This window comes from Mauremys reevesii, linkage group 7 (genome assembly GCF_016161935.1).
Source record: "Mauremys reevesii isolate NIE-2019 linkage group 7, ASM1616193v1, whole genome shotgun sequence".
In the NCBI taxonomy this organism is placed as follows: domain Eukaryota; kingdom Metazoa; phylum Chordata; order Testudines; family Geoemydidae; genus Mauremys; species Mauremys reevesii.
In genome coordinates, this window is record NC_052629.1 from 95,807,067 (window position 1) to 95,829,337 (window position 22,271).

Here is a 22,271-nt window from a genome sequence, read left to right on the forward strand (position 1 = left end):
CTGAGTTGCCTAGCAGGGATCCTATTGCCACAAATGTGGAGAGGAAATGATCTCTCTGGGGGGCCCAGTAATTGATTTACAGAGAGCAAGGGCAGCCGTGCCAGGCACTGCACCTGCCTGACCTCCAAAGGGTTAAGTTAACTTTTGGCACAGGTGGGCCTTTAACTTTAGCTTTCTTGGCAGCCTCCTCTGATCTCTTCCTCCTTTGTACTTATGTTACATGTGTGCCTGGCTGGACACCCGCAGTAAGGGAACAGGTGTGGCTGTTGGCTTGGGGCGTGGATGGGAGCAGTGCTGGACTTGAACCTCTTCTCACATTCATCTCCCCAGCTCTGCCTTTTCTGTTTTCCCTGGAAACACGTAGGGTGCAATTTAATGATTCCTGTGTCTAGATTGTGCAGGGTGGGAGTCAGAGCCAGAGATGGAACCCAGGCCCTCGTCATTAGAGTGGAGGACTGGGAGTCAGGACTCCTGGGTTCTATACTCAGCTCTGGGAGGGAAGCGGGGCTGACTGGGTTAAAGCAAGGAAAGCTGGAAGTCCAGACTCCTGGGTTCTGTTCCTAGCTCAGTCACTGTCCTGCTGTGCGACCTTGGGCAAATCACTTGACCCTTTTCTGCCTCAGTTCCCCCTTTGTAAAGAGGAGAGAACGTTCATACCAACTCTGAGACAGGTGCTGGAGCTGAAATTTCACACACCATGCTGGTATTGCACAGATGTATTTGTCTCTCAATATCCCCAACCTGCAAAATGGAAATCCCCGGGGTGTGGGGGGCGGTTCTGAGGCTTAATGGAGGTAGAAGCTATTACTGGATCATTTGTCTAGGGGGTGGTCGCAGAATCCATCCCACTGAGATACGCACTTGATATCTTTAGCCACTGATCTGTGTGGTGAGTCTTACATGTGCTGGGTTAAGCTGTCCCCTCCCCTGGCGTCAGGAAGGAAGAGAGCCCACTGCGGGCTGGATTTGTTTTTCCTTCCTAGGTAGAGTGTTACCCAGGAATCCACACTCAGCATTGTGCATTACTGGTATGGGGCTGGGGCCAGGATCCCCAGCGTAAAGCATGCAGAGCTCTTAAAGCTGGAAGGGCCTGTTAGATTAACTGGTCTGACTTCTGTATAACATAGATGAGAGAATCCCTCCCACTTCGCCCAGGACTGAGCCCTCCTCAGATAACAAAGCAGTATGAGTGATGGGACTCTGCTTCCCTCATTAGGGGGTGGAGTACTGCACTTGGGGGCTTGCAGGGTTGTTCTACCTAGTGGAGGAGTGTCCCTGCCCCATCTGTGTCCCATGACTGCAGGAGAACGCTGCTCTTTCCATCCGGCTCCTGCTCCTCCACAAAGCAGCGTGAAATGCTTTCTAGCAAGGGGCTACATAGAGGGCAGCAGTGGGGCTGCTGCTTACACCAGCCCCAGCCAAATCCTAGGTGGGCTCTAGTGGCAATGAAATCTGTTGATCCCTTTCCTCTCGGGCAAGTGTGGGCTGGACTTGCGCTCCAGGCATGTTGAGGCTACTGCCAGCCAACCAGACTGACTGGTGTGTTTGCTGTGGTCTGTGTGTGTGCAGATGGGTGAGGGGTTGGTAGCATGTCGTTCCTCATGATCCCTGGTGACCTTGCATTTGGGCTTGGCTTTCACCCCCTCCTATGCTGAATCCCTTAGTGCATCCCTTTTAAAAGGGCTTGAATGAATTTGGGGCCACTTCCTAGTTAACACATGGTGAGGCAAGGGTCTTCCCGTCTCATGCTTCAGGGCACTGCCTGGTTCCCAGTAGAGATCAGGAAGGGAGCCCCCTCCCAATGCATCAGGGCATAGCGTGACATGTGCATGGAGTGGAGACGAGGCCAGTGGAATTGGGGTTCAGACCAGTGAGGCTGGGCAGTGGTGGCTGATCCCCACCCCTGCAGTGAAGAAGGGGCTGGGCAATGCTTGCTGGAGCATAGGCAGGGCCCAAAAAGGTTTAACCCATCTCCCGAGGGCTGAGGGCTCTATCCTGCCAGTCAGGGTGAGAAGCTGGGCCCTGCAGAGCATGCTGGGGTGGGGACACTGAGCCTCAGTTTGGCACTGAGGCTGAGCACAAGGGGATGGTGGGGAGAAGGGCAGGACCCTCTGGTGGCTTTCCCCAGCCTAAGTTGTGTGTGTTTGTCTCCACAGCCGGCACTGGGCCACCCAGAGTCCAAAGCCAGCAGCAAGTCCAACATGCTGCGGGGCCGCAACTCTGCCACCTCCACCGATGAGCAGCCGCACATTGGGAACTACCGCTTGCTCAAGACCATCGGCAAGGGCAACTTCGCCAAGGTCAAGTTGGCGCGCCACGTCCTGACGGGGAAAGAGGTGAGACTGCCGGGCAGGGAGGAGGGGGAGCAGCACCTAAATGGAAAGGGTGCGAGGCCAAGCCCGTAGGCTGGGGTGCAGGATAGAGGCCAGGGCAGATGTTCCCAGGCCACGGTGGCGTTGCCGGGGGATGGGGCTCGATGGGGAGGGGTGTGTGCTTTGCAACAATGGAGTGTCCACGTGACAATCTCTCTAAGGCTTCAGAAGACTAACAAATTTATTGTAGCATGAGCTTTCTGTGTTCCATTCTGTGTTCCATTCTATGCATCCTCATGCTACAATAAATTTGTTAGTCTTTTTTTCTCTAAGGCTTGGTCCCCTCTGCTGACTCTTTTGTTGTGACCCCCAGGCCTAGTGGCTAGAGCCAAGGGGAATCTCAGCATCTGACCTTGCTACTGTGTGACCCTGGGCAAGTCCCTTCCATCTCTGCTTCCATTTCCTTCTTTGTCAAAGCCCTCGGGGCCTTTCTCCAGGGTCTGATGTGCTGCCGCGCAGAGTCTGCGCCACATCTGGGTGGGGGGGTTGCCCTCTCTGACAAATGGGCAAGCTGAACCACCAGGGGAGGCAGAACCCGGGTCTCCTGACTCACTGGTATGTCTACACTGCAGTTAAAAACCCGCAGCTGGCCCATGCAGGGCTCAGGCTAAGGGACTGTTTAACTGCAGGGTAGACGTTCAGACTCAGGCTGTAGTCTGGGCTCTCTGTGGGATGGGAGGATACCAGAGGTCAGAGCCCGAACATCTACACTGCATTTAATCAGCTCATTAGCCCAAGCTAAGTCAGCTGGCACAGGCCAGCCAAGGGTGGCTAACTGCAGTGTAGACATACCCTCTCAGCCCTGCACTTGAACCGCCATGTTGTGCTCCCTCCTGCTTGGAGCGCTTTGCAGGCCTGTGAGGCCTCCAACCCGGAACAAGCGTGTGCACTCGGAAATGCCAAGTACCGATTGTTGCCAGGCACCCAGCCCAGGCTCCCACTCCCCGGAGCAGATGGCAACAGATGCACCCCAGCACGTGGATCTGCTGCAGCCGCTTGGGCTGTTACAGAGGCAGCCCTGAATCCTAGCCAGGGACCAGGCAGGCTTATCCCACTGCCTTAAAGCCTTGTGTGCATGTGCTAGAATCCTGCTCTGCTCCGAAGGGCTGCAGGTGGGTGGAAGAACCCAGCCTTGTGCCTGCCTGGCTTTCCCATCCCGCCCCTCCAGGACAGGCACTGTAGGCTGGGTGGGGGGTGACTAAGCCTGGCTGCTCCTGCAGCATTCCCCCTACCCCACCCCCCGGCACTGCTCAAGGGGCTGTCCAGCCTCGGGAAGGGCCTTGGGGGCAGAGTGGAGCGAACAAACTAGGGATTGATCCCGGCCCCTTAGAGGCTGGGCTCCCGCCCCTGTGAGCAGCTCAGCCAGGCAGCGCTCCACACCAGGAGTCAAGGCAGGTGCCATTGTTTCCTCTTCTTTGGGGAGGGGTGTGGGTGTTCGTTCATGGGGCACACATACTTTTCACAGGAGCAGAGCAGGCCCCGTCCCACCATGTTTTTCCCAGGATAGGGAGCAAACAGAACCCAGCAGCTCATGGGTGGTTCTGCTTCCCTCCTGCCCCTCATACAGCAGCTCTGCTTGGCTGTCCCTCTTCAGAATGGTGGCTAGGGGAAAGGGCAGCCAGTCAGATGGGGGCATTTTCCTCTTCAGACTCCCAGGAGGGTGCAAAATACTAGAGAAGTGGTGGATCAGCTGGAGTCAGTTTCCTTTGGGCTCAGAGGCAGGGGCAGGGCGTTGGGTGAGCGTCCTTTCCCCACCCCCTAGCTCTGTAGGCTGTAAATAAGCCTTGGTGGCAGTGTGGAAATACCGGTTTGTTCACAGGGCCCTGCTGTTTGCACAGGCTGAAGAAGCCAGTTATCTCCAGCCTGAAGCCTGCGCCTGTTTCCCAACAGCTCTTGTAGCAGTTGTTGCTGCTGAGGCTGCACTTGGAGGGCATCTGTGTTTGCAGCCTGCCCCTGCCTATGCTGCAGCCCAGAGCACTGGGTTTGGCGCTCAGTTGACACCAGCCTAGCTTACCTGCCCCCTCCAGCTACCAGAGTAGGGTCTGTGTGAGGGGCACTAAGGGGCTTCCACTGGGTGGTGGTGGTGAATAGTTCCTGGAGCGGGGACTGCCGAAAGAGGAGGGGTTTTCTCATTCCGATTGATGGGCCCAAGTGGAAGCCAGGAAGGCGTGGGTCTGAGAGTGCGTTCATGGCAACTCCTCCGGCTCTGAAGAGGCGCCCCCCCCCCACTTCAGCACATGCTGCCTCCCAGCATTAACCCCTGTCCAGACAGGTGGGAGGGATTGACCCAGGTGAGCACTGCAGTCAGTACTGTGAGACCTAGCTGGGTTCCCCCTTGTGAGCCACATCCATCCCTGGGAGTCAGCGCAGGATCGTCCCCAGTGCCTTGTCTGTGTCCTGACCCATGGGGCTCCCACTATGTCCCCTGGGAGAGTTTCACAGCCCAACAGATCTGGCTCCCAGCAGGTTTTAGCCTCTTCTTTGGTCTGTTTTAACCCCCTCACATCCGACCCATCATTTGACCCTCTCTCCCTTTGCCATAATGCCCTTCAACACCCGTGATCAAACTGCTGCTGCTCCCATCCAGCCCTGGCTTAGCCTGTTGGCTGTCCACCTAACCCCTCCAGCCCTTTGTGTCTCCACTGAACTCTGGCCTCGGGGAAGAGTTAAAGGGGCCTGGCAGGGCTGTGGTGCTGCTGGGCTAGCTGGGTTTTTACAGCTGCACTGAGGCTCTGCTATTGTGTCCCCCTGGCTCTGAGGGGAGTGGGGAGAGGAGGCAGCAAGCCGCTATTCCTCCCTGCCTTGCACGCAGCAGAGGGTTTAGGATCCAAGGGAGGATGAAGTGTTGGGGTAGGTTTGCTGACTGAGCCACTGGAGGAAAAGGGGGATCGCATTACCCTGGGGGTCCTGGTTGACTGAAGTGGTAGCTGGCTGTCCCTTCCCTGGATCGTAGCTCAATGGGGCTCAGGGAGCTGTAGCTCCCTTTTGGGAGACTTGTATTTTCCTGACCCACTGGCTTGCAGTGGGGCTGCTGTAGTCAGTGGCTCGCACAGGCCAGCTCGCAGCCAGTGGTGTGTTTGCTGTAAAGACTTTAGAAGCCATAGGGCAGGGTTCGGCAACCTTTCGGAAGTGCTGTGCCGAGTCTTCATTTATTCACTCTGATTTAAGGTTTCACGTGCCAGTCATACATTTTAATGTTTTTAGAAGGTCTCTTTCTATAAGTCTATAATATATAACTAAACTATTGTGGTATATAAAGTAAATAAGGTTTTTAAAATGTTTAAGAAACTTAATTTAAAATTAAATGAAAATGAAGAGCCCCCTGGATTGGTGGCCAGGACCCGGGCAGTGTGAGTGCCACTGAAAATCAGCTCACGTGCCGCCTTCGGCACACATGCCATAGGTTGCTTACCCCTGCCATAGGGCTTAGTGCCCATGAGAGAGGGTTTAAACAACATCTGTCCTCTGCCAAGGCCCAGTGGACTCCAGATTAGCATCATGACCGAGGGTGATACCTGCTGAAACTCTTCCATGTGTCTTGCCTTTCCTGGTCCTACTGGGTCTTGGGGAAGGGGGCGGGGGTGGGTTTCTGTCTCAGTGCTTATGTATGCACCAGGTTGCCTTAGACTGATCTAGCTTCAGCCATTTCTAAATGGATCTAAGGCTCCACACAGGGGATGAGTGCAAGTTGGGGAGTGTGTATGTGGACAAAGTCGTGGCAGGAGTGACAGGTGGGGCAACAAGGGCCTGTCAAGCAGTGAGAGCCAAGCTTGGGTACCTGAGGGAAGGTGGAAATACCTTCCCCACCATCCTCACTGAGTGCCATCTCCCTGTTGTGGGTTACTGGTCCAAGCCAGCTAATCCTAGCCCAGCTCACTGGCCTCTCTGGAGCGCTCTGCTGCATGCTGCTCGCGGAACCTGCAGCTGTGCTAGTTCTCTGCCACCTGTGAGATTAGCCAGCAGGTCTGGGCTCTTAATTTGGTTCTCTCAAAAGGCTCCAAGTTGAACACAGTTCGCTGCAGGTTCCCTGCCCGACTCCAGGAACCTGCCACGTGTTTCAGTGTGACACAGTCACTGCTTCGCACCCGATTGGCTCAAGTCCTCAAGCCAGGATGAAGAGCGGCCCCCACAGTCGGCCTGACGCACACTGGCCTACAATCTGAGTTTTCTCAAGGCTGTAAATTGCCCGCTGGCCTGCTGCCATCCTTGTGCTGGGCCCGCTGGGGAGCTCGGCGGAACAGAGACGCATTGTCGTTAACTGGGGCGGCAGAGGCAGCAGCGAACAGCCAGCCTGAGGGTTGTCGGGGCCTCCATCCTGTTTTGCACCTGCCTAGGATTCTCCCCTGGGCATGTTCTGCTCCAGCTTGTCCAACACTACAGGAGAGATAACTGGGCTCCTCTCTCTCCCCATCCAGGTGGCTGTGAAAATCATTGACAAGACGCAGCTCAACTCGTCAAGCCTGCAGAAGGTAAGGGCCCTGCTTCTGCTGTGTTCAGACTGTGGGCATAGCACCCTGACAGCAGGAGGTGCTCTAAGTACTGCCTCCCCCCTAGCTCCCCCTTCACTGTCATGGTGATGCTCTGAATTAAACAGAGTAAAATCTCTGCCCAGCTGCTCGTGCTGTGTTCTGAGCCCTGCACTGTCCAACCACCTGCCTGCATGGGGGATTGGGAGCGTGGGGGGTCCCTGAGACAGCAAAACCAAGTTCCAGGGGTTCAGTTTGCCAGCATAACTGGCAAGGTGTTTTGTACTTCTGCTCTAACTATTTGACTTGGGAGCTAGGGCTTGTGGGTTCTGTCCCCAGCTCTGGGAAGGGAGTGGGGTCTAGTGGGTTACAGGGTGGTGGCTGGGAGCCAGGACTCCTGGGTTTTACTCCCAGCTCCGACCTTCTCTGCCTAAGTAGAATGGGAGAGACTACATGTTGCCTACCTTCATGAAGTACTGGCTGAGTGACACCACAGAGCTGTGCCCCATGAGATCAAAGCTAAGCAATGGGACGCCCAGTGCTCCATCCTGCTGAGGGCTGGAGTCAGCCTTGCCATGGCACCAGGGGGTCATGTGTCATTAATGGGGTCCCTAGAGTGGTGGTGGGGGGGGGTGAATGTCCATGGGCACAGAATGTCCCGCCTTGGGAGCTTGACCCTGTGCCCATCCCCCTTCAAAGGACTACAGCTCTGCTTGTGGGAAGTGAGTGGAGCAGGGAGCCCATGCCAGCTGATCCCTTCAGTGTGCTCTGGGGGCTATCCGCTCGGCAGATAACCCCCAGCTCCTGCAGGAGTCGGGCTCCGATGGCCGAGGCTGTCACCAATTCTCCGCCCACATGGGTCACCAGAAGGCCATGCAGGAGGTGCAGCACTCTGTGCCCAGACTGCTCCATGTTCTGTTTAACTCAGAGCCTGACACTAGCAGCCCTGCATGGCTTGGCAGCTGCTAATGCAGCCTTGTCAACAGAGCCTGAGCAAAGCGGCTGAGCTGGCAGCCGCTGCAGCTTTCAGGGCATATGAACACCCAGGGAGGGACTGGCACAGGGCCTGGACCATGAGGCCTCTTCTATCCCATTTCCCCCCATGTCGGGATGCGTCTCCTGGAGCCACCTTGCCTCAGTGGCCCCCACTACCCGCTGGTGTGTCCTTCCCCACCGAGATGTAGGTCTCCCTTATCTTCATCAGGCCTTCATTCCACTTCCCAGCACCACCTCTGGTTATACCAAGCCCCCTGCCATGGGCTGGGTCCCGCTGGAGTGGAGGATGCGGAGCCCCTCGCTGGATGGGCCCTGTTGCCAGAGGAATGCCAGCCCTAGGTACAGCGGAGGCTTCCCCCAGCCAGGTTTGAATAAGGGAGTTGGGAGACATGTGCTCAGGAGCTTTCCAGCTACCCCCCAGCCTCCCGCCTTGTGAGACCAGGCATGTGGCCCAGGTGAGCTGTGTGCTGCCCCATAATGCACCTGGCCAGCTGTGGAGGAGTGATCCCTGCCATCTCCTGCCCCTATGAACGTTGGTCCCCGGATTCTCCAGCTCAAGGCATAAGCATGTTGCGCCTTCCCCCAGGAAGCCAGAGCACGCTGCAGAGGAATCCCTTCCCCCCCCCGCCCCATTCTAAAGCCAGCCATAGCAACTGTCGCATCCCTGGCAACCAGCACAGAGCTGCACCCACCTCCAGAATCAGCCTCTCCAGCTCGTAGGCTCTGGGCTCTGCTTTGGGCACATCCTGGGAGGGGGTGTCTAGTGGGTGAGGGTGAGCTCAGCCCTAGGCCTCCTGCATGGGTGCCAGCGCTTCGTTTAACCCCTCCCTGCCCAGTGTGTTTCCAAGTCACAAGGCAGTTTGGTGCACTGGGCCTGGCCTCAGCCTTGTTGGGGTGGAGCTGAGGCTGGAGGGGATGCTGGAGCTCTCTTTCCTGGGGGTTTCTCACCAGCCCAGCTGCTCACTGCCTTATTGTTTACTATGGTGTCCTGTAGGGGACTGTGGTAGATCCAGAGCCCTACTGCGCCAGGCACCGTACAAACTCATGATGGACACAGTCCCTGCCCCAGAGAGGTTACAGTCTAAGCACAAAGCCTCATGCCTGACCCTGGGGAGCAGCTGTGTGTTGAGCAGTGGCTTATGGGATGTGCAGAGGGGAGCTCTCCTATTGGAAGGGCATTGTGGCATAGTGGGTAACGCGTCAGGTTTCTGGTGCAGTATCAGGGCACGCACCTGTGGCTCTGGTGCCCTGACTGCTTTTCTCTGGAGCTCTGAAGAGAGACGTGCCTTGTCCTGCTGGAAGGCTCTGTCCAGGCTTGTGAGCCAGCACAGAAGGGATGCCCTCGCTGACTAGTCCCGATGAGGGTTGCCCCACTGCATCCACTTAGAGTCTCTGAAGTGACTGGTGGAGGCATCCCTGTGGCCATGAGTGGAGAGCGGAGCTGATCCCCTCCTGTTTCTCTCGGCGCTGTTTGGCCCAAGCTATCCCTAACTCCTTGGCTGTACCCCAGCCCCAGATGGAGGTGGGGATGACAGATGGTTGCTGGAGGAAAAGCCTTTTGCTGTAAAGCCTCAGTAGAGCCCCTTCCAAGAGCAGGACGTTGGGGAATAATGCCTACAAAGAGGCTTGCTGCTGTCTTAGACTGCAGCTCAGTGGGTGACCAAGATCTAGTGAGCACTGGCTCACCTGTGGCCCAGGTTAGCTGGGAGCAAGCACAGCTCTTTGGGGAGCGGGGAGCAGTGTGTTCTAGCTCACCAGTGTCCCGGGCTAGCCGGGAGCCACACAGATCTCTGGGAGCAGTGTGTTCTAGCTCACCGGTGTCCCGGGCTAGCCGGGAGCCAGTGCCGATCTCTGGGAGCAGCGTGTTCTTAGCTCACTGGTGTCCCGGGCTAGCCGGGAGCCAGTGCAGATCTCTGGGAGCAGCGTGTTCTTAGCTCAGTGGTGTCCCGGGCTAGCTGGGAGCCAGTGCCGATCTCTGGGAGCAGCGTGTTCTAGCTCACCAGTGTCCCGGGCTAGTCAGGAGCCAGCGCCGATCTCTGGGAGCAGCGTGTTCTAGCTCACCGGTGTCCCGGGCTAGCCGGGAGCCACGCAGATCTCTGGGAGCAGCGTGTTCTAGCTCACCGGTGTCCCGGGCTAGCCAGGAGCCAGTGCAGATCTCTGGGAGCAGCGTGTTCTTAGCTCAGTGGTGTCCCGGGCTAGCCGGGAGCCAGTGCAGATCTCTGGGAGCAGCGTATTCTTAGCTCAGTGGTGTCCCGGGCTAGCTGGGAGCCAGTGCCGATCTCTGGGAGCAGCGTGTTCTAGCTCACCAGTGTCCCGGGCTAGTCAGGAGCCAGCGCCGATCTCTGGGAGCAGCGTGTTCTAGCTCACCGGTGTCCCGGGCTGGGAGCCACGCAGATCTCTGGGAGCAGCGTGTTCTAGCTCACCAGTGTCCCGGGCTAGCCGGGAGCCAGTGCAGATCTCTGGGAGCAGCGTGTTCTTAGCTCAGTGGTGTCCCGGGCTAGCTGGGAGCCAGTGCCGATCTCTGGGAGCAGCGTGTTCTAGCTCACCAGTGTCCCGGGCTAGTCAGGAGCCAGCGCCGATCTCTGGGAGCAGCGTGTTCTAGCTCACCGGTGTCCCGGGCTAGCCGGGAGCCACGCAGATCTCTGGGAGCAGCGTGTTCTAGCTCACCGGTGTCCCGGGCTAGCCAGGAGCCAGTGCAGATCTCTGGGAGCAGCGTGTTCTTAGCTCAGTGGTGTCCCGGGCTAGCCGGGAGCCAGTGCAGATCTCTGGGAGCAGCGTATTCTTAGCTCAGTGGTGTCCCGGGCTAGCTGGGAGCCAGTGCCGATCTCTGGGAGCAGCGTGTTCTAGCTCACCGGTGTCCCGGGCTAGCCGGGAGCCACGCAGATCTCTGGGAGCAGCGTGTTCTAGCTCACCAGTGTCCCGGGCTAGTCAGGAGCCAGTGCAGATCTCTGGGAGCAGCAGATCTCAGTGGACCATCCAGGAAGTTGTTGAGGATTCTTCAGGGCAATGGGGGAAGATGCATATTACAGCATCCTGGCTGGGCAGGAACCCAAAGTAGACAGCTCCTCGGTTTCACACCTGGCCATACTCACACCAGTGTGGGGCATTTGTGGATCAAGTGAATCGAAGGGCACCCGGCTAGGAGCTAACAGTCCGGCAGCTGGAGTGACTGGCTCTGTGCAAGCAGCTGTGGCGTCTGAACATCTGGCTGCCAGTTTTCAGTTTAGCTTAGTCTCCAGATGTTTGTTGGGGAGGTATTTATAGCTCTCTCCCATATACGGTCATTAGGGAGCCCATAGACCGTTTAATTGCTGTGGTTTTGGGACACAGGGAAGGGGGTGGGATGCGTCTGCGCTGCCAGCTGCGGGAGGGAAGGTTCTCCTGGAAATCACTGTCACGTTCCCGCCAGTCACCAAAGGGAAACTGTGATGCAGAAAACAGGGCCTAGGATGGGGCCTCACTTTGTGCCCAGGCCCCAAAGCACCTGCCCACTGCAGCAGGACCTGGGTAAATGCTGCCAGGCTTGTGCCCAGGAGCAGGGTAGCACTCAGCATGGCATCCCAAAAGCCTTGGGGTTCTTCCCTGGCAGGGAGGTATCCCCCCGCCCTCCCTCCACCCCCCCCCCCCGCATGGGGATACTGAGGTACAGAGACAACATTCATCTATCCCCTGCTCTCTCCTTTAGCTTCACCTTCCTTTCCAGTGCATGAAGCTGATCACAGGCACCCTGACTGCTCCAATGGCCAGAGCACAGTCCCTGAAGCAGCTCTCATGGCCCCACGGCCGGTGTGCCTGGAGCCCTGCCCTGGGCTCTCCTTGCTGATGTCAGAGGCACCCGCGCCGTGTTCTCCTGCCCCATGTAGGACTATGTGCTGGGAGGCAGTTCCCCTGTTCGGGAGGGTTTGTAGCTGGCAGCAGGCCCCCTGAGGAAGGGGCGAGGGTGCCTGCTTTTCCATGGCCTGCAAGTGGACCATGTCCACCCAGCCGTGTCACGCAGGAAGTTGAGCAAAGGCCTGAGAATCCAGAGACTGACCTCGAATTAGCCCAACTCACAGATCCTCCTGGAAAGGAAAAGCTTCCCCCTTACTTCCCCACACACAGGGAGGCTGAGCGAGCAGGGGCATGGAAGATGCCGAGTGGGCGTCCCTGCAAGCCAAGACGCGAAGGGAAGGAACGGAGGAGAAAGCTCTGGGTTGTCTGTGGCTCGTTGCCTTGGTAACAAGGCAAGTGTTAGTCAGATACTTGGCATCGTTACCCAAGAGATAGCTGGGAGAACAGCACTGGGGCCCATGTGTGGACAAGGGCTCAGCCCCCGGGCAGAGCTGTGGGGGGATAGCTAAGTGGAGAAGGGGGGTGGAGGAAGCTGTATGTGGAAGTGGGGAGACAGCCCCACATCCCAACCACTCCTGCTCTCCTGCTAGGCTGGGCACTCAGCCCAAGCATACCCCATAGGCTGGCAGCATCTAAAGCATGGCCCCCTCCGAAGCCTGACAGAGATCCAGGCAAATCCCAGACCCCGGGGGGCCTTGCAGCCTGGCCTCAGCTTTGGGCCCATCCCAGTGCTTCCTCTGTGGCCCCACCCACCTGGTCAGGACTCAGGCAGATGCCAGCATGGCAATGCTTCCCCTGTGGGTTGTGCAAGGCAAGGGGGCAACTCCAGCCCCTTCCCTCCAAGGGATATTTGCCGTGGGGCTCCCAGACAGACACAGCTCCTCAAGCCCCACCCCACCCTCAGCAAAAAGCAGCAATGCCCTGGCTCAAGACAGGTTACAGAGGAGCCAACCCCTCAAACCCACACCTGCTCCCACTCTCAGCCCCCAGAGCACTGCCCAACCAGTTTCCCCTTGAGCCCTTGATGGTACACAGAGCAACAGCTCATCGTGACCTGTTGCTCACCCACAGAGCCAGATGCTTCAGGGAGCCAGTGCTGACATGCAGGGGCATCACTCACAAAGGCCCTGTCTACTCTGCACCGCGCTTCCCATCACAAGAGAGATCAGGCCCCAAAATCCTGTGCTGGCAGCTGACACACTCCATACCAGAGGTGGCTGCATTTCATCAGCATTGCCCTGGGGCAGCTCTGGGCTCCTCTGTGGCAGAAGGTGCTGGATGAAGTGGCATCCCCTGAGACGACTCCATTTCCAGTCCAAGCTCAATCTCCTGGTGGTTAATTGCTTGTGTTGGGTTCTCTCTTTATCTTTTATGGGGGGGAGACACGTTGCAGACACCTGCCCATGACCAGCTGCCTGAAGGTGAGAGAGTTAGTGTACCTCTGCTCTGCGTGGCAGGAGGTAATGTGAACCCTGCCCCTCTGAATTAAGCAGCTGAGACCCTCCTGTGTCACACTAACTTTGAGGCAGGGTGGCCTAGTGGCTACAGCGCTAACCTACAACTAAACTTCTGTGTTCTAGTTCCAGCTCTGCTGTGACCTCTGTGCCTCAGTTTCCACATATGTAAAATAGGGATAGTGATACCGACCGTCTTTGTAAAGCGCTTTGAGCTCTGCGGCTGGGCAGCACTATAGGAGAGCCAGGGATTATTAGCATAATTGTGTGAGGTGCTCTGGTGTCTCTCCTGTTGTGGGGTGGCAGGCGGCTCAGTCTCGGTGCCCGATTACCCCGGCTGGTTACACACAAGCGGATTGCTTTGTTAATTAATGGATTACAGTAACAAGATCTGTAATCTGGGGGCGGAATTCTGACCTGACCTCAGGGGAGGGGTAACGCGCTCCCACTTAACAGAATTGCTGTGTTGTCCAAACACACGCTAAGCCGCTCAGCAGCCCTGCTAGGGGGCATTGTCCCTCTGCTTCCCGTTTCCAAGGTAGCTTTCAGACCCTTCTGCAGTGCAGCAGCCTCCTCTAGGAGCTGAAACCTGGGACCAGGGAGGGGAAGCAGGACTCCTGGGTTCCAGTCCCCGCTCTGCCTTTGTGGCCTTGGACAAGTCAGTTTTGCCTCCTATGACAGTGCTGTGAGATCCGCAGCTATTGACAGGCAGGTGGGCCTATGGGGGTGTGTGGCTATTTGGGCTGGCCACCCCACTCCAGCCTGATCGTAAGGGTCCTGGCTCTGTGCAGTGACCCCCTAGAGTAGGGGTCTGGGCCTTTGGGATGTGCTGGCCTCGTACTGTTGGGCCCCCCTTGCTGTTTAACCCCAGCTGCATGCTCTCGTCTCTGCTTTATTCCAGCTCTTCCGGGAAGTGCGAATAATGAAGGTTTTGAATCATCCCAACATAGGTGAGACTGTGCACACAGCTTGTCCCAGTCCCCCGCTCGCTCGTCCTGGGAGAGGGATGGGCTGGGACGCCCAGGGGCAAGCTCCCACCCACCCCAGTGGGGAAGGCAGGCTCTAGCTGGTGAGGGTGAAATGCCCCAGACAGCTTCTACCCTCAGGGCTGGAGAGCCACATGCCCAAACCTTGGTGAGCTGGATTTCATGCTCTTTGCAGTTGTGGCAGTTCTGGGCTGCAGTTCGTGGGCACCTGGAGAGCTCCCAGCGCTGATCCAGGCACAACAGCTAATGCCAGCACTGGATGCCCAAGTGGGCACAACTCCAGATAATGTGAGTGGGTTGGTGCCTGCACCAGGTTTGGCCCCAAGAGCCTCCTACCATCACCAGTAGGGGGAGCATCAGCCCAATGATGCAGCCGGCCTGCCACAACCCCTGGCTCGGGCCAGCACTGGCAGGGCTCAGAGCCCGGAGCTACGCAGGACACCCACTTTCCCCTGTTTTGTGTCTTGCAGTTAAATTATTTGAAGTCATAGAGACGGAGAAGACGCTGTACCTCGTCATGGAGTACGCCAGCGGGGGTAGGTGCCTGCCGGGCTGGGGGGGGGGGCACCCATAACACCCTCCTGCCCTCAGCCAGAGCGAAGGCTTCTGGGGGCCTCAGGCCCGCACCCTTCTCCGTGTAACAGCTCTGTCACTCCCTGCAGGTGAGGTGTTCGACTACTTAGTAGCCCATGGAAGAATGAAAGAGAAAGAAGCCAGGGCAAAATTTCGACAGGTTAGTTCTGCTCCCAGTGACACAGGGCTCTGACCCCTGGTGCAGGGGTGCTGGGCATTGTGTGGGCATTAGCACACCAGCCTCTGAGCTAAATGCCACCTGAGACAGTGACCCTGCCATCCCCAGCTAAGCCCAAGGCTGCCGAGGGAGTGTCCGACCAAAGGCGGGTTTAGCCTTGTGAAGCCCTGGGATACAGCAGGAAACGTTGGCGGCTGTGTATGTAGAGGGCACTCTCCTCTGTCTGCAGTGGTGCCAGTGTGCTCAGATACCATGAGGGTGGATACCTGAGGTGGGGGAGCTGGGCTCAGCTGTCCTTTTGTGCCGTACAGTGAGTCTGAGGGGGATATTGGTGGATTGTGAAGCGTGATTGTTGCCCATGCGGGGAAAGGGATGCAATGTCATGAAGACCCTCCCGCATCTTGATCTTCTCTTCCCTTCCAGATAGTGTCTGCTGTGCAGTACTGTCACCAGAAGTTCATTGTACATAGAGACTTGAAGGTAAGAGACACTCTCATCAGGGCGTGGTTCTGCCAGAGCCCCTGTTCAGATCTGCTCCCTGCTCCTCAAGGTGCCGATCCCACTACATTGATCTCTTCCCCTCAACTGGCATGGGATTCGCACTCAGTTTTGCCAATGCCTTTCTATCCCAACTCTCAGCCCCATTGGCTGTCCTCTCTCCCTACCCTGGGAGGGATGCTCAGGCAGCAGTGACCCCCCCCTGCCATGTTGCTCGTACCCTGCAGGCCGAGAATCTGCTGCTCGATGCCGACATGAACATTAAAATCGCCGACTTTGGCTTCAGCAATGAGTTCACGTTCGGGAACAAGCTGGACACGTTCTGTGGGAGCCCTCCCTATGCTGCGCCCGAGCTCTTCCAGGGCAAAAAGTACGACGGCCCCGAGGTGGACGTTTGGAGCCTGGGTGTCATCCTGTACACCCTGGTCAGCGGCTCGTTGCCCTTCGATGGGCAGAACCTCAAGGTGAGTGGACATGGCACCCCCACCTCTGCCACCAGCGGTTCCCCCATTCAGCCCCTGGCACCTTTCACCCTGATGTGCACTGAGGGAGCACTGGACGTGCTGGGAGCCTGCATACCCACCGTGTGCACCCCGAGTAGGGGTGGGAGCAAGGACTCCTGGTTCCTTTCCTAGATCTAGCAAGGGAGTGGGTAGAGCAGGGGGCTGGGATTCCTGGGTTCTGTTCTGGTAGGGGCGAAGTGTCTGGTGGTTAGAGCCGGGGGCTCGGAGCCAGGAGTCCTGGATTCTGTTCTTGGTTCCATGACTTGTCTGACCCTGGTAAGTTGTTGGGTTTTTCCCCCCATCTGCCTAATGAGGATAATCACATCCCGCACCTCTCCTTGCATAACAGAGTTGGGGTTTGTGTGTGGGGACGTAATCTGTGTGTGCTCACATGTCTCCGTGCACCCACCCTCTGGGCTCTCCTGCTTGACCCTTCCTTTCCCCCCAGGAACTGCGGGAGCGGGTCTTGCGGGGCAAGTACCGGATCCCCTTCTACATGTCCACGGACTGTGAGAACCTGCTGAAGAAATTCCTCATTCTCAACCCTAGCAAGAGAGGCACTTTAGAGGTGATTGGAGGGCAGGGGGGTCCTGCCAGCGCATCCCAGCAGAGTCTCGTGTGCTACAGCTGGCTGTTCCCACGGTGCTAGTTGGAGTGTTCCCAGACTAGGCCCAGGCCCAGAGCGTCTGGCTTGGTACCGGAGCTGGGAGCTGTTGTGTGCCCTCAGCGCTGTGGGTCCCCTCTGTGGGGAGCAGTCTGTGGAGAGGGTGGGAGGGACTGGTACAAGAAGGGAGTTCCTGGTGCCAGACCCACCCCACCCGCTTCTGGAACAGGACACTCCGATCTCTCTGCAGTGCCCCTTCCCCAGCCTGGAGCTAGCACAGGGGCGAAGGCCCTTCCGAAGGCTGCAGTCGGGAGCCACTGCCCTGGTGGCTCCAAGGGGAGCCTCTGTCGTTCCGGGGAGGGCTCCAGGCAGCCCACTGAGGCAGAATGGGGTGGGGGCAATGCTCAGACATGGCCTAGGAGTCTGCCTGCCTCCCTCAGTGCTCATCCCCTCTGCAACAGCGGCTGCCCCCCAGTCAAACCAATGGGCCCAGCCAACCCAGCATCCCCTCCCCCACATCAAACCAATGGGCCCAGCCAACCCAGCATTTACCTCTGTCACCAGGCCAATGGGACCAGTCCCTGCCGCTCTGGGTCAGGCCCAGGGGGCCCAGCCAGCTCAGTGTATCCCTCCCTCTTAGGGTGACCAGACAGCAAATGTGAAAAATCAGGACGGGGTGGGGGGTAATAGGAGCCAAATAAGAAGAAATTGGGACTGTCCCTATATAATCGGGACATCTGGTCACCCTACTCCCTCTCCTTCCCCATGGGCCCAGCCAGCTCAATATATCTGCCCACCCTCCCCACCATGGATCAGACCCATGAGCCCCAGCCAGCCTGGCATCCCCCCAGTCCCTGCCACTCTGGGTCAGACCCATGGGCCCATGCAGTCCAGTATCCCTCCCCTTCCCCCCCCAATCAGACCCATTGACCCCTCTGGCCTAGGATCCTCTCTCCAGCAGTGGCCTGTACCTTGATGCTCCTGAGGAAGCCCCAAATCCCTCTCAGTGCTGGGCCCATAGGGTGCCTGACGCACTTGGGGGGAGGCGGGTTCCTTCAGTGGCTGCGCGATGGGGGTCGAGGTGAATGTTGCATCCCCGGGTGTCCTCTGCCCAACCCTCTGCTGACTCCCCCTACTCCCCCTCTCCACTGCAGCAAATCATGAAAGACCGCTGGATGAATGTGGGGCATGAGGACGACGAGCTGAAGCCCTACATGGAGCCCGTCCCTGACTACAAGGACCCACGGCGGACAGGTACGGCACCAGAGCGCCTGGGGGCGTGGCAGCTTGGGCCCCCCCCCCGAACTGGCTGTGGAGAGAGCAGACAAGCCAGCAGTGCTGCCTGTGCCTAGGCCTCAATGCTCCCCACCCCTGCCCTGTGTACACAGCTCCCCCTCCGCAGTGGGGCGGGGGATAACGGAGGGGTGCAAGGAGCTCTGCTGGAGAGGCAGTGGAGCTCGTGACTAGAGGGAGCCGAGAATCGGGATGCCTGTGTTCAGTTCCCAGCTCTGGGAGGGGAGTGGGGGCTGAGAGCCAGGACGCCTGGGTTCAGTCCCAGCTCTGGATCAAACTACTGTGCCTGTTTGACCCCTGCTCAGTGTCGTCACCTCCCAGTACCTGCTGCTAGGGGGCAGTTGGTGCCAGCAGGTGCTTTGAGCCTTGTCCTGGAAAGCACTGAGCTACTCAGTCCCAGCTGGGAGCTAGAACAAGCCAGGCCAAACACCTGGGCCTGCTCCCTCCCCAGCTGCCCATCACCCGGGCACACCTCCCAGGTGGGGCACCTTAGTGGGGACCTACAGCGTCAGTCACCCGGTGCTGTGCACAGTTGGACTGGTGCTGTGGGCTGCCTCGGCGCCAGGGCTCCCCTCTCCCCCTGTGCTCAGCAGCGGGTGCCCCCTGTTCCCAACCTGTGCCAGGCAGGGTGTGGGGCTGTGCCTGGGGAACTCCTCACCACGGCATGTTTTTCTCCACAGAGCTGATGATCTCCATGGGGTACACGCGGGAGGAGATCCAGGAGTCGCTGATAGGGCAGAAGTATAACGAGGTCATGGCCACTTACCTGCTGCTGGGATACAAGAACTCAGAGGTGGGTGCTGTGGGGAGGTGGGCTCCAGTAGCGATCACACAGCTCTGTCAGCTGCTCCCCTGCCATCCCAGCCCTGGGCTCTCTCCTCCCCTCCAGCCCTTCAATCTTGACCCACAGCCCTGGACTCTGGTAGGGGCTGTTTTCTAACACCCTTGTGATTCCACAATGATCTTTCTGGGCAGCGATTGGGTTGAGCCCCTGGAACTGGCCATCCCAGTGGTGGCAGCCTGTTGCCAAGGCAGGCTTTTGGCAGTGAAGGCTGGTGCAGTACCCTATGCCCTGCCCAGTTCCCTGCCATTCCCTGGAGCAATCTGGAAACCCCGGCCTGTCTCCCGTTCTTCCAGCTGGACAACGACAACATCACGCTGAAGCCAAGGCCTGCGGCCGAGCTGGCCAACAGTAGCGTCCCCTCCCCCTCGCACAAGGTACAACGCAGCGTCTCGGCCAACCCCAAGCAGCGGCGCTTCAGCGACCAGGGTAAGTGCGCCCCCCAGGCAGCGCCCCACTGGCCACCCTGGAGCCTCTCAGAGCCAGGGCAAACAGCAAAGCTGATGGCTAGTCTGGCAGTTATCTCTACGGGATGGGTCTAGTGGTTACAGTGGGGAAGGCCGGGAGTCTCCTGGGTTCTATCCCGAGTTCGGCTGTGGACTAGCAATGTGACCCAGGGCAGCCCTTTTGATGGTGAACAGTGTGGCTGATGCTGTGAGCTCTGCTAGTGGGAAGGGCTAGAGAAAGGGGGCCCTGCTCTTGCCATGGCTGGCAATGGTTTCCCCTTTGGAGTGCCACTCTCCTCAGGTCTGCAGACTCTCTCCCTCGCCTCCTCCCTCAGGCCATGGTCCCAGGGCCGTGTGACAGCACAGCCCCCTTTCAGCAGCAAGGGCCGCCCCTCGGGGGCTGGAATCCATCAGCAAGCAGGAACACCAAGCTGCTCTAGTCTCCTGGCATGGCGGTGTCCAGGACAGCCAGCCTGGCACCTGTGGTGATGAGGGAGAGCCAGAGCCTGGTGGGGTTGGTAGCAGTGGAAGGGGATGGTTCCCAGCCGGGTAATGGTGCTGGGTGGAGGCACTGAAGCAGAGCTTGAGGCCCCTGGCTGGATGGTAGTGGCAGGGGATAGGGGGACAGTACTGAGTTGGGATGGTTCCTGGCCAGCCTGGGTGGTGGCGGGGACATGGGGGACTCATGGCCCCTGGCTGGCCAGACAGCAGCAGCAGCGGGTGGGGTCCTTCTGGCGCTGCCTATGCTCAGCCCGCAGGCCTGTCGCTGTCATTGCAGTCCCTGCCATCCCCACCTCCACTTCATACTCCAAGAAGACCCAGAGCAACAACGCGGAGAACAAGCGCCCCGAGGAGGAGCGTGAGGCTGGGCGTAAGGCCAGCAGCACCGTCAAAGTGCCCGCCAGCCCGCTGACCGGGCTCGAGAGGAAGAAGAGCACGCCCACCCCATCCACGGTCAGGACTCCTGCATCGTGTTCCTGGCTCTGGGAAGGGAGGGGGGCCTAGTGGGTGGGGGGAGCTGGGACTCCTGGGTTCTATTCCTGGCTCGATTGAAGACTTGCTCTGTGAAGTTGAGTGAGTCACTTCACCTCTGTGCCTCAGTTTCCCACGTGCAGGATGGGCCTGGGATGAGGTGAGGGGCAGCAGGTGTCAGATGCCCCCATTCACTCCATGTCTGTCCCCCCCCACAGAACAGTGTCCTCTCCACCAGCACCAACCGGAGCCGGAATTCCCCCATGCTGGAGCGGACCGGCTTGGGCCAGAACTCCATACAGAATGGCAAGGACAGGTAGGGATTCCCGGGTAGGAGGCTAGATGGGGGCATCCCATCCCTGGGAGCCTTGGAGTGCCACGCTGGGAGTCTGCCAGGGCGTCTGTCTCCTGTCTGTGCCACGCTGGGGCCTGGGGGCTCGGCAACACCACGATCTTCTCTGCGCGGTGCCCCACTTCAGGGAGCACACTGCATCCCAGGGCTGAGGAGGAGTGGAGGGGGCTTCCTGCCTGGGCAGCAGGGGCCCTGGCACAGCAATGCGAAAGCTGGCAGCTCTCCCCTTCCAGTGCCCAAGGGAGCTGACTTGCTGCTCCCTGGGGACTGCTGCTCATTTTGCCACCCTTGCAGGTGTAGCAAGTGTGGGAGGGGCATTAGGCAAGGGGGTCACGCCAGGCCCCCATCCCAGGGTTTGGCTCACACCAGGTTGCCCTCTTCGTGTTCAGCTGGGGAAGTCCTAGGCCAGTGCCCTACCCACTCCCGCAGCCTCTGGGCTCTGCGTGTGCGTCTCCACGTGCCCCTCTCCCCTCCCCGCGCCTGCTGAGTGGGCTCTGTGTATCCTGCTATTCCCCACCCCTCCAGTGCCAGGGGACTGGGCTCCGCGCATCCCGCTGTCCCCTCCCTCCAGTGCCAGGGGACGGGGCTCTGTGCATCCCGCTGTCCCCCCCTCCAGTGCCAGGGGACGGGGCTCTGTGCATCCCGCTGTCGCCTCCCTCCAGTGCCAGGGGACGGGGCTCTGCGCATCCCGCTGTCCCCTCCCTCCAGTGCCAGGGGACGGGGCTCTGTGCATCCCGCTGTCCCCCCCCCCCTCCAGTGCCAGGGGACTGGGCTCTGCGCATCCCGCTGTTCCCCTCCCTCCAGTGCCAGGGGACTGGGCTCTGCGCATCCCGCTGTCCCCCCACCTCAAGTGACAGGGGACAGGGCTCTGCGCATCCCGCTGTCCCCTCCCTCCAGTGCCAGGGGACGGGGCTCTGTGCATCCCGCTGTCCCCTCCCTCCAGTGCCAGGGGACTGGGCTCTGCGCATCCCTCTGTCCCCCCGCCTCAAGTGCCAGGTGACGGAGCTCTGTGCATCCCGCTGTCCCCTCCCCCCCCTCCAGTGCCAGGGGACTGGGCTCTGTGCATCCCGCTGTCCCCCCCCCTCCAGTGCCAGGGGACGGGGCTCTGTGCATCCCGCTGTCCCCCCCCTCCAGTGCCAGGGGACGGGGCTCTGTGCATCCCGCTGTCCCCCCCCTCCAGTGCCAGGGGACTGGGCTCTGCGCATCCTGCTGTTCCCCTCCCTCCAGTGCCAGGGGACTGGGCTCTGCGCATCCCGCTGTCCCCCCCCTCCAGTGCCAGGGGACTGGGCTCTGTGTATCCCGCTGTCCCCCCCCTCCAGTGCCAGGGGACGGGGCTCTGTGCATCCCGCTGTCCCCTCCCTCCAGTGCCAGGGGATGGGGCTCTGTGCATCCCGCTGTCCCCCCCCTCCAGTGCCAGGGGATGGGGCTCTGTGCATCCCGCTGTCCCCCCACCTCAAGGGCCAGGGTACTGGGCTCTGTGCATCCCGCTGTCCCCTCCCTCCAGTGCCAGGGGACGGGGCTCTGTGCATCCCGCTGTCCCCCCCCCTCAAGTGCCAGGGGATGGGGCTCTGTGCATCCCGCTGTCCCCCCCTCCAGTGCCAGGGGACGGGGCTCTGTGCATCCCGCTGTCCCCCCACCTCACGGGCCAGGGTACTGGGCTCTGCGCATCCCGCTGTTCCCCTCCCCCCAGTGCCAGGTGACTGGGCTCTGCGCCTCCCGCTGTTCCCTTGGCAGTGCCAGGTGACTGGGCTCTGCGCCTCCCGCTGTTCCCTTGGCAGTGCCAGGTGACTGGGCTCTGTGCATCCCACTGTCCCTCTTTTTTCCTCCTCCCCCCTCCCCCCCAGTGCCTGGGGACTGGGGTCTGGGTGCCTGACTGCTTCTAGACCCCACTGAGCTCAGACTGAAG

At 59.3% G+C, this 22,271-nt stretch overlaps 1 protein-coding gene across 8 annotated transcripts in view; it reads left to right on the forward strand.

Moving 5' to 3' along the window:
* The window catches only part of MARK2 (microtubule affinity regulating kinase 2), a 106,936-nt gene that overhangs the window by 74,115 nt on the left and 10,550 nt on the right, over nt 1-22,271 (forward strand). For all 8 annotated transcript variants that reach the window (XM_039547456.1, XM_039547458.1, XM_039547459.1 and 5 more), the window contains exons 2-14: nt 2,157-2,336; nt 6,788-6,841; nt 14,021-14,069; nt 14,576-14,641; nt 14,768-14,838; nt 15,280-15,336; nt 15,582-15,818; nt 16,306-16,425; nt 17,616-17,715; nt 18,435-18,547; nt 18,892-19,024; nt 19,820-19,995; nt 20,232-20,329. In XM_039547456.1, the coding sequence (XP_039403390.1) occupies nt 2,157-2,336; nt 6,788-6,841; nt 14,021-14,069; nt 14,576-14,641; nt 14,768-14,838; nt 15,280-15,336; nt 15,582-15,818; nt 16,306-16,425; nt 17,616-17,715; nt 18,435-18,547; nt 18,892-19,024; nt 19,820-19,995; nt 20,232-20,329 (1,454 nt within the window). The remainder of the gene's footprint in view (nt 1-2,156; nt 2,337-6,787; nt 6,842-14,020; nt 14,070-14,575; nt 14,642-14,767; nt 14,839-15,279; nt 15,337-15,581; nt 15,819-16,305; nt 16,426-17,615; nt 17,716-18,434; nt 18,548-18,891; nt 19,025-19,819; nt 19,996-20,231; nt 20,330-22,271) is intronic.